This window comes from Electrophorus electricus, chromosome 8 (assembly GCF_041902795.1).
Source record: "Electrophorus electricus isolate QZ-2024a chromosome 8, ASM4190279v1, whole genome shotgun sequence".
Taxonomy (NCBI): domain Eukaryota; kingdom Metazoa; phylum Chordata; class Actinopteri; order Gymnotiformes; family Gymnotidae; genus Electrophorus; species Electrophorus electricus.
Window position 1 is genome coordinate 13,356,421 of NC_137504.1, and position 11,583 is coordinate 13,368,003.

The window sequence follows — 11,583 nt, forward strand, 5'->3', positions numbered from 1 at the left end:
AATCCCTCACTGTATAAAGCACTAGTAAGATGTGAATTTCATTGACAATAAAAGAGCTATTCATAATGCTTTGACAAAATGTTATTCAAGTTATGAAACATACGGTCATCCAAAGTACCATTTCTTAGGAGCCCTTGGGGACTCCACACATACATCACAAGGTAAACGCACAATGACGCAGGACTTCAAAAGAAACTGGCCACTAGCAGACTCACCTTTATGGGGTACCCCACACCCCACTGCCCTCAGGGGCAGAGTCGTGCATGTAGTCTGTTCCTGACCCAGAGACGTGCCCTAAGACTATAAATCACTTCACGTGTCCTAGAGCTAAAGAGATGATGGTCTGTGGGCTATTTATATTAATGTACTGTATAGAAGTCCTTCATTTAACCATCACAAGATGATAGTCATGATGGGAGATGAAACAATGGATTACTGCTGATGGTATCCGTAGGAGAGAGTGTTTCACTGGAGAGGACAAGGGGCATATGATACATGCAATGACACTCTATTAAATACATGTGTGTTAACAAAAGACTCAAAAGGATACAAATTATGATTAAAAATATTAAGACTTATGAACTGATGAGAAATGTTTTGGGGAAGTAGGCCTAAAATGAGAAACCATTTAATTCCAAAAGAGTCCCCCACTTCAATTTATACAGAGACACATCCAATGTGAGACTGCTAGTAGAATAAATTTTTTTTCCCCTTTAAATACACATTAGCACCAGGTGTGCTTATATACAGTACATTACACAGTGGAGATTAAAGTCCCAATCCCATTGTCCGTGGAGCCAAACACACGTCCCCTCCTGCCATGGCAGCATGTGCCCTATGCATGCGTCTGTCAGGCTCAGCCATCACTCCAGGCCCAGGACGTAGTTGATGCCCTGAACGAGTCCGATTATCACCGGCTGCCAGGCTACGAGATAGCGGAGCCAGTCGAGCAGCTGGCCGTACATGACATGAGGCCTCTCCCATCTGAGGACACGCGGTTAAGGAGACTCTTTTTACAATACATTCAGACCAGGAATCAAGAGCTTTTAAAGCCTCAGACTTTAGGCAACAATTAGAGGCCAATTTTTGGAACTGGCCTTATAATAACGACTTTCCAGACTATGCCCAGTACAGCCAGGAAACACTCATTATTCCCAACAGTGAGACACATGACCATCAATTCCAATGGAAATCTGAGCATCCTAATGCCAATAATTACAACTTGAAATTTCCCTCTTACCAGGTATTTTCATAAGATCTTTCAGAATACTTTTTATAAGGAAAGCACTGTTTGGGAAGCACCAGAATAATCACAACTAAAAGACAAAAGTGTGATATGATGCCTTTGAGTCAGGGGCTTTAAACTGCAATCACAGAGCCCCAATGCCCTGACCAGTGTCAAGTTTTCACTGTTCTAGCACTGTACATCCAACTCATGAAGGACTTAATAATAAGAACAGCACCTGATGATTTGAACAAGGGGTACTGGAAGAAAGGAATATTTGACACTGTGAAGCCTTTAAAATAAAAGGCATTATATTAAGTAAAGTGAAATAAAACTTTGGAGTGATAAAAGTTCACATGACTATCCTCTTGGGGAGCATCAGTGATCTTACTCACCAGAGATAAATAAATACAGTCCAGTAATATGAAATCCCTTTATTTCTTAACTATTTACCATTGAGTGATTGCCAAGTGAGTCAACCTAATATCAGTCAGGACTAAATGTCCTGCGCTGAACATAGGTAAAACTAATATTTATTCAGGATACCAGAAACAACTATAGGAAAGTTTATGAGTCGGCATTACATAAGCTAAGCAGTGGTTCAGCATGTGGCTTCTGATATAACCATAAATCATACTCAACTGTTTAAGTCTTGAATTCTCACCTTTTCCAAACTGACCAACTTTAAATAGCCATTTCTCTGACCACAATGTACACAGTAACAAAACTGTATTTGAACTGAACAATTACGTAACAAAGCAACACAGTTCCCAAAACCTTGGCATAGGCTGGAAGTCAACATGTGGTCTTGAAAACAAAAAAGGGAGTGGAAGGGCAGGAATTTACCAATGCTACCAGGAAAAAGAAACTAAAGAGACTACCACCGTACTGCGCTGTAATGTCCAAAATATTTGTTTTAGGAACTAAAAACAAAACTGAAAGGACCACCTATCCTAAGTCAGTCCAATGCTACTGCTAATAATTTCTGAATCATTCTGAGATTTCCTCAATAGCGAATGTCATCGAGGAATTTCATACAAATTAGAAAGAATGTCCAATTCCAATTATGGACCTCAAACGTTTTAATCACTAATGGTTAATTAAATAATTTACAACTGTTTGGTGACACCTGACTGCTATTTAGAGGTGACTGACATGCACACACACGCAAATGCACACACCCACCCACCCAACAAGTATAAAGGATACGGGTTACTGAACATCCGTTTTAGGTCCACTTTTTCTTTGCAATATGGACACGTCTGCTTCTTACCCACAATGCACCACCCTCGTATGCAAAACTCATGAAATCTGGGAGAAAAGGTGTTAAGGATGGAACACTGTAGCTTAATTGAAAAATAAAGAAATATGCAGTGTTATATTTTTCCTGTACAGATTGAGACATTAGTAGACAAACTGTAATAGAGCTGTATCCGTAATAGCAGTTTTAACTACAGAAATCATATACATAGAATCCAGTTCCTTGTCACTAATGAACAAAACCAATAGTGACAACAAAAACTCCCTGAGTGATGAGGAAGAAACCTTGAGAGGAACCAAGGCTCAGTGGGGGAATCCTTCCTCTTCTGATTGACATTGGATGATGAACTAATAACACAAGGAATAATCCTGCTTTTGCTTTTAACTTGAATTTGTTATAAAACTTAAGAGTAGCTTATAAGGCTTAAGAAATTACTATCAAACATTCGGCAGAGATACCCATATTATTTGAGAACAAAAGTATTTTGTCTGACTTGCTGCATATTTGCTTTTAGTTTTGTAACCAGTAAATAAGGGACAATCTGAGAGAAAAAAAACAAAAACAAAAAATACATCTGATGGGAAGTAAAAGGTAGTACATCTCTAATAAACCAATTTAAGAAATCATTTCCATGGTCCGTTTGGAAACTTTGATTGGCAGTCAAGAAAATTGGCCTCAAACTGCCACAATGGCTAATACTCCCTAGACCAGACGCTGGTTGTTCCTTTCTTGTTTCAGCTGATAAGACTACCAGTGGTCACAACAACGAACTCAACCATTGGCTGTTTACTTGATAAAATGTACTTCAGTAAGCCTGAAGACACCTGGAACAAGGATCCACAGAGAAGCCTCCAGAACGCACCTGGATGCAGTTCATGCTACTAACCAGGTAAACTAGTTAACAGGGACATCTGAGTTAAAGGATATGGCATTATATGATTTGCTGCAGAAAGTCATAAATAACCTGCTTATATATTTGGTCACATTTGTCCAAAATGAAAATAATTAATGATCACATCTTTGCAAACTATAGTTTCATTTTACATTTACAGCATTTGGCAGACACTCTTATCCAGAGTGACTTACGAAAGTGCATTTCTCATTTACTCAGAATGTATTTCATAAATAAATAAATTAAATTTGTCAAGCAGCAGTTAAATGGGGCAAGTAATTTTAGGCATTGGATAATGGCTGCTGCATGAGGAAAACATCAGAATTTCTGCTTTTTTGGCTTTTTGTATTCTTTTATGCAATTAGGTTCATCATAAATAGAAATAAGGTCATGTCTAGACAAGTGGAATATTTCCAAAAAGAGCAGTGCATTTACAGAGGAACATGTCATAGCTGAACTAAAACTAAAGCATGCATCTCATTCCAGTGATTCATTCTCTTTCATTCTCATTTCAGTCAACCAATGTCAATGAAAATTAGCAGATTAAATTATCTGTTGTCATGGAAATATTAAACATCATTGCTAATACAGACGTCTGACGCATGAACTCATGAACTCATGCAAACTATGACACACAAAGAAATGCATGTTATGACCACAATAAGACATACAAACATTTCACTGGGCAAGGAAGTGAGAAAGCAGATTCCTCTTTTTGTTATAATAATAATAATAATAATAATAATAAAATAAGAAAAAAACCCCCACAAAAAACACACAACATGCCATACTGTTACCATTGTAACAAGATACAGGTGCATCTCAGTAAATTAGAATACCATTGAAAAGTTAATCTCAGTAATTCAATTTAAAAAGTGAAACTCATATTATATAGATTCATTACACACAGAGTGATCCATTTCAAGTGTTTATTTCTTTTAATGTTGTTGATTATGGCCTACAGCCAATGAAAACCCAACGTCATTATCTCAGAAAATTAGAATATTGTGAAAAAGTTCAATATTGTAGACTCATGGTGTCACACTCTAATCAGCTAATCAACACAAAACACATGCAAAGGTTTCCTAAGCCTTTAAATGGTCCCTCAGTCTGGTTCAGTAGGGTACACAATCATGAGGAAGACTGCTGACTTGACAGTTGTCCAGAAGGCAGTCATTGAATCCCTCCACAAGGAGGGTAAGCCACAAAAGGTCATTGCTAAAGAAGCTGGCTGTTCACTGAGTGCTGTATCCAAGCATATAAATGCAAAGTTGAGTGGAAGGAAAAAGTGTGGTAGAAAAACGTGCACAAGCAACACCACAGCCTTGAAAGGATCGTCAAGAAAAGGCGATTCAAGAATTTGGGGGAGAGCCACAAGGAGTGGACTGCTGCTGCAGTGCTTCAAGATCCACCACACACAGATGTATCCAGAGCATGGCCTACGACTGTCGCATTCCTTGTGTCAAACCACTCATGACCCAGAGACAACGTCAGAAGCCTCTTACCTGGGCCAAGGAGAAAAGGACTGGACTGTAGCTCAGTGGTCCAAAGTCCTGTTTTCAGATGAAAGTAAATTTTGCATTTCATTTGGAAATCAAGGTCCCAATTCAATAAATTATTTTTAATACATAAATGTTGGCCTACTGAAAAGTATGTACAGTATATGCACTCAATACTTGGTCGGGGTTCTTTTTCCATGAATTACTGAATCAGTGCGGCATATCATGGAGGCGATCAGCCTGTAGCACTGTTGAGGTGTTATGGAAGCCCAGGTTGCTTCGATAGCGGCCTTCAGCTCGTCTGCATTGTTGGGTCTGGTGTCTCTCATCTTCCTTTTGACAATATCCCATAGATTCTCTATGGGGTTTAAGTCAGGTGAGTTTGCTGGCCAATCAAACACAGTCATACTGTGGTTATTAAACCAGGTACTGGTACTTTTGGCAGTGTGGGCAGGTACCAAGTCCTGCTGGAAAATGAAATCTGCATCTCCATAAAGTTTGTCAGCAGACGGAAGCATGAAGTGCTCTAAAATGTCCTGGTAGATGGCTGCGCTGACTTTGGATTTGATATAACACAGTGGACCAACACCAGCAGATGACATGGCTCCCCAAACCATCACTGATTGTGAAAACGTCACACTAGACCTTAAGCAGCTTGGATTGTGTGCCTCTCCACTCTTCCTCCAGACTCTGGGACCTTGATTTCCAAATGAAATGCAAAATTTACTTTTACTTTTTCACAATATTCTAATTTTCTGAGATAATGACTGGGTTTTCATTGGCTATAGGCCATAATTATCAACAATAAAAGAAATAAATGCTTGAAATAGATCACTTTGTGTGTAATGAATCTATATAATATACAAGTTTCACTTTTTAAATTAAATTACTGACATAATTTAACTTTTCGATGATATTCCAATTTATTGAGATGCACCTATATATATATTATTTTGTACTTTACTGACAATATTTTTCTTTGCTGACTCTGGGGGAAGGGCAAACAGAAACAGCCAGCTAAGACACCTTTCCACATTTCTGAAACAACCACCCAAACCTGCACCCATGAGCCCAAGTATGAGGTACCAAATTACTCATTTTTATCTGCCATGATTTAAGGATACACATGGTTGCAGGAGAGGCGGTAGGTGTTCTCCATGATGCCCTCCTCGTCCACGTCCACCAGAATGGCCTGGCCGCACACAGCACAGATGCTGTCTGACAGGTGCTTGGTGGGCATCCCCGACGCACTGTAATACTGACGTGAGATCGTGGGGGGGTGGAGAAAGCACAGAACAGCACACTGAGTTAGCTCGCAGCGACTCGCTGACCATTCAGAAAACGTTCAAGACACAGCTGAAAGTGTGAAGGTAACAGAGGAAACCACAAAACACCACTCACCCCTACTGTGGAGGCCATGAAGTCTGCACACATCTCAGCAAAGTCCCTGCCCAGAACGCCGTAGTACAGGCCGTAAAAGAGCAGGGAGACCCCAAAATCCATGGAGTCTTCTGGCTTTATTCTGAGCGGAGAGGGTGGAGATGTGGGTCACGTGATGGTTCAACTCATTTGGTCCATGACTTATTAATATAGCTGCTGACTCATGTCCCCCCCCCCCAGTCTACATTTAAGCACAAAATGGATTCAAATCAAACAGAAAATCAAACCAGTCACAGGTACAGGGGCCAATCCGAAACAACGGCTAATTAATGAGTCAGCACATCACTGAGATATCTCTCAAAAATCACAAACTTCATTTATTACTCTTATGGGGGTAAATATTACACTTAACTTTCTTTGTCCACATACTCACAGATCACAAGTGATGCTGGAAGAATTTGGAATGACTATGCTTTAGTGTGTACTGTGAAAGGTCATACTGTTCACATGGTCAATTCCTCTTTGGTCTTTTCACTTCCTTACTGCTGACATTAAGGGCTTTTTCATGTTTTAATTTACACTACATACATTTATGCATTTGGCAGATGCGAATTACAATTTCAATCATGTGACCGAGATAGTGTAGTGTAGTGTTAGGAGAATTGCCCAAGGACTTTTATTGGTATAGCATGGTGCACTTCCCGGATGGGGAATTGAACCCCAGTCAACAAAGAGGAACAAAGGTCTTGAAAGAATAGGTCCCAAAATCAGGCTTTCTGTGAAATTAAGCCACCTAACGACCAGTTCCTCATCTGACCACACATTACTTGGAAACATCATCAGTGAACTATGCAAAATAGTCTTACAAGAAGAGTAATGTATGTGATGAACTGCTAATAAATAAAAAACAGGAAGTTAAATTATATAGGCCTATTTAAAGCTCCTTTTCTCTGCAGTGTTCATCTGCCAGTTTCCTTCTGCAATTCCCCCTACCAACTTTGGACAGGTGAGGGCTAACACGTACCTCTGCTGCCACAGACTACATCAGAAAAGGCTTGGAGACGATCACAAGCATCTGTGTGTGCCGCTGGGTGTACGTGACCCATTGTGTGACTAAAGGAGAGGAACTCTTTGCCACCCAATATGAGTGGGACCACACGCAGTCCCACAGACTCGAAGCCATGCACAATCACTGTGACACGCATCGCAGCCTATCTAATCTAAATCTAAACTGCGCCACATAACCGTCAGATTTCTTTGAATTTACCAATGGTTTCATTCTACTATAACAAAGGGGGTATGCATGGGTGTCACTGTCACTTCTGAGCATACAATTAAAGTTCTCGAGAGTTTAGAGACTGGAGCATAAACCTGGAACAGACAGCACCACTCACCTGAATATCAGATTGATACCAAAGAGAGTGAACATGACAACAGCATATCCCACAATTCCTGTGGTATAGCTCAGCTTATACAGGAGAAGAAACCATTTGTACACCAGCCTATAGAGAGAGAACGAACACACATCAACAAATTTTTGTTGACATCAATGAGCAAGGACATCAGCAGACACTGACTAGGAAGACGAAAACATGTCCAATGTATGATTCAACAGCAGCACTGACAAATAAACAACCCGTGACTGGAATCACTGTCACTGACAGAGCAAACATTTACCCTAATTACATTTTTGTGCTACAGAGGATAAACGACCTTAGGTAACACTCGGTGCCATAACCCCACACTTCTGTATGCAATATTCAGGCTGTGCCACTTGAAAATTAGATGGCGCTAGCGAAGCAGCGTGGTGTTACCTTGGCGTGGTGCACTGCAGGGGTTTGCGGGTGGCGCGGAACGTGATGAAGGCGGTGACCACAGAGAAGATGAACCATGTCACAAGGAACCGCCACCAATGCAGCTTGGTGGTGAAGTAGAGAGGGACCACCCACATCTGAAAGAGCGTCACCAGCTGAAGAGAAAAAAAGAGAGTACCTGAACATTACCTGGACAAATGAGGACAAAACAAGAGTGCTGGAAGGGCTTGCTCACTTTTTTGTTAAACAATATCAGTTGTTTATAGCCAAATACAAAGAACAGCACAGCAACAACCAACAACAACAAAAAAATTACAATCTAATAATCATTCAAGACATAATATTAAGAGTAATAGGCAACCTATTCCATAGGTTTGCTACTTAAAGCAAGTGATGTCTTAAAAGACACCTCTACTAACGCTAATCTGAGACCTTTCATTGATCTGTTTAGGAACTGGAAGCACCTGACTGCCCAAAATCTGCGTAGGCATCCAGTGAACAGAGTTAGCTGGTAACTGAATACATGTAATGGAGTTACTCAATGATGATGCAGAAGAAAGGTGACTTTTGCTACAGTATGTTTGTTTTGCTTTTTAAAAATGGTTTAAATCAAGTGAACAAACTTTTTTTTTCCAATGTCAACAATACTTATTGTTTGTGGATATGGATTTTATTTTCCATGTTGAGTAAAATGATCTTGAAAATAATTTTCTTTTTGTTTAATTCAAGCTGTCAATGTGAGGTATCATTTCTTATGTTATATCCCCCAATCATTATTAGATGATAAGATCCTGCTTTCAGTCTAGTTATAATGCAGTGAATGTGAAGAACCCAGATTACAATCTGGTTCTGCCCCCCTCTCAATGGAATGCGATGCAATTCCTAAAAAAGGTACCCTCTTCTGCAAAATTTCTAAAGAGATGAGTCCATGATCTATCACATAAGAGGTACAAACTTTGTTCTCATTGACCCCAAAACATTCAGTACCTATCCAGGATGTTTACACTGATAGAAAGTTAACATATTAAAACCCTGTGTGTGTGTGTTTATATACACACACACACAAAGTGCTTCTGAATCAGTAGGAGGAGGAACCAGTTTATATATGAAAAAGTTTATGTATAAATCATTACATTCATTCCATACGTTTCTAAAGTTCCAAGAGTGTAGATCAGTTCTTTTGCAGATATAAACTGTACTGGTTACTCCTCCTACTAATTCAGAAGTATGCTAATAATTCAAGGTGAAGCCTTCCTCTAAACTCTGAGGCTCAGGTGTTTCAGGCAAAGGCTTCCAGTTGTGATTTTAAAGTACTTTGGAAAACAGGGGGAAACATGCTTGAACAGTCAGCTTTACACATACACAAAGTGACCATCCGTAGATCATTCACATCAAAACAACTACAGTGCAAATATTTGCTGTGATAATACTGTGAAACCAGGCCTAAGCACAAGGACTAAGTGTAAAGTAACAACGTAACAACCGAGAATGACTCAACATGAAAGAAATGTGTCCAATATAGACAAAACATTGACTGCACTAATGTCAAAGCAATCAAGCCAAAAAACAAGCTTACCACCTAGTTGTCAGGCATAAAACAGCTCAGACCTCACCTAGTGGTCAGGCATGAAACAGGTCAAAACTGTGTGTGTTAATTGTAAAGGAACATTGGGTTCCATGAAATGTGCTATATAAATATAACTTCATTCTTTCCAAAAAAACATTAGCGCTCACCTTGATTCACAAGTTATTTTAGCAATTCAATCTATGGTTCAGGTTAGGTAATCGTGCTTAAATAATACACTACATAAACAGAATGCCACTAACTGACTAAGTAATACATTAAATTCTATTATTAAATAATATATATATTAAATTCATATAGATGATTAAAATTCTTATCTCTAATTTCACACTAATGTTTCCCGTTAAATGTAAGGTGCTGGGCTGTATGTGCTCCAACAATACTACTATTAAGTTAGAATGTATTTATGTCTTCATGTATTTTGCAGTAATTACCCCACAATTACATCACAGTATGTAACTAAAATGTAGGTCAGACTGTGATAGAAAAACTGTAAAATATAGGTCATATTTGCCTTAGGATGAGCACAAGCTACAATGCAATTTTTATCGCCAGAGATTAGTGTATGTTCCATGTAGCAGCATGTAGGGACATACTTACATTGTAGGATTTAGGGTGCCGCTGCTTCCACTGAACAAGGACCAGCTGCGCTATGACGAGAGTGACGATGAGGATAAGAACCATCTCCGCATGCATGGCCTCATGCCCTTTGTGTTTGGCATGCATTCTCGCATGTTCCAGTCTGATAGATGTAGACACACAGACATCCCCCCACAAAATACCACATTTTACAAACCATCATCTTCAGGAGTGGACTTCTAGGCTAAATGATGAAAGGTGAAATGGTCTTGCCCTTTCATGTACGACACAACACAAACCTCCATTTTTCCTCTGGTGAGAGCTGGGACAGGTCAATCTGTTGAGAAAATTACAATCAAGGCTATTACTGCATTTTCTTTTTGCCATACCTTTTGTGTCACTGGGTTATGCTAGACATTTTTTTACCAATGCTAATAGTGAAACCTGTAATGTTAAAGTAACTGGATAATATACACTTAAAAAAAAACAAAACAATGAAATTTAAAATGCCCAAAACATTTCCATGTTGAACTAATAAGCATATATTTTAAGTAGTAGAGTCTGGCTGGATTAAGGTTTTAGCTCAGTTTGCTTGATCACACCTTTCAGATCACGAAAGAAAAAACATTCTGATCCAGTCTTGTAAACTATTCTAGTAAACAGGGCTGTTAGTGAACGTCATGAAATATCATGCTAACCAAATATCATAACTTCTTCTAAAGGAAGGACACTGAACATTATCTTGCGTGAAAATGGACGTAAACTCTGAGACAAATGCCTGATTTTAATTTCAATTATAGCTGACAAAAGCAAAGATTAAGTACACAACGCTAGCTGGCTGGCTATCTGGGATAGCTACTCTGTCGAATCAACCGAGAACACTGCTAGCGGCTAGCGGCTAGCGGCTAGCTCTTCACGAAGCATCCCGTAAAAAAAGTCGAGGATACATCGTACAGAATAATTTTAAAGGAATACGCTATCTTTGAATCTACAGTGGTAAAGCCTTCAGTTGCCATACCCGAGAAGCCTCATCTTGGTGTCCATGCCCATGGTCGTGCTCTATACCGTCAACTTCCACCTCAAACACCCCCGCCATCTTCGGTAGCACCGACAACCGGACTTTTCCATTACCTTCCGGGTTAGGAGATTCGCGAGCCAATCGCACTCCACCACACCTGTTCTTGTTCCATTTGCCAACATGTAGGTTTTTTTAATTACATAATTTACATAAACGTTACCAAGAGAACAACAATCAGTAAAGAACAATTTCTTTCCAGTATGTTTTCAGGATTAAGTTGTCTGCCTTTTACAATGCAAATAATGAATAGAGGAGACATGTAACTGTAAA

At 39.4% G+C, this 11,583-nt stretch overlaps 1 protein-coding gene across 1 annotated transcript; it reads right to left on the bottom strand.

Moving 5' to 3' along the window:
* Positions 1-63: 63 nt before the first annotated feature.
* On the bottom strand, positions 64-11,382 carry rnf121 (ring finger protein 121). The gene is made up of 9 exons (XM_027018812.3): positions 11,254-11,382; positions 10,535-10,572; positions 10,257-10,398; positions 8,072-8,226; positions 7,652-7,759; positions 6,279-6,399; positions 6,002-6,135; positions 2,435-2,536; positions 64-984 (listed from the first exon to the last, which is right to left on the bottom strand). Exons 1-9 carry the CDS (start codon positions 11,329-11,331, stop codon positions 864-866), a joined length of 999 nt encoding a protein of 332 aa, XP_026874613.2. The 5' UTR covers positions 11,332-11,382; the 3' UTR covers positions 64-863.
* Between the last annotated feature and the right edge of the window lie 201 nt (positions 11,383-11,583).

Bases quoted from the DNA above. Each gene is read 5' to 3' on its own strand.
- rnf121 (XM_027018812.3), bottom strand. From the start codon at position 11,331: ATGGCGGGGGTGTTTGAGGTGGAAGTTGACGGTATAGAGCACGACCAT. The intron at 10,399-10,534 runs GTTTGTGTTGTG...TACATCTATCAG, and splicing joins TCACCAGAGGAAAAATGGAG to ACTGGAACATGCGAGAATGC. The intron at 7,760-8,071 runs GTAACACCACGC...CTCTCTCTATAG, and splicing joins CTGCAGTGCACCACGCCAAG to GCTGGTGTACAAATGGTTTC.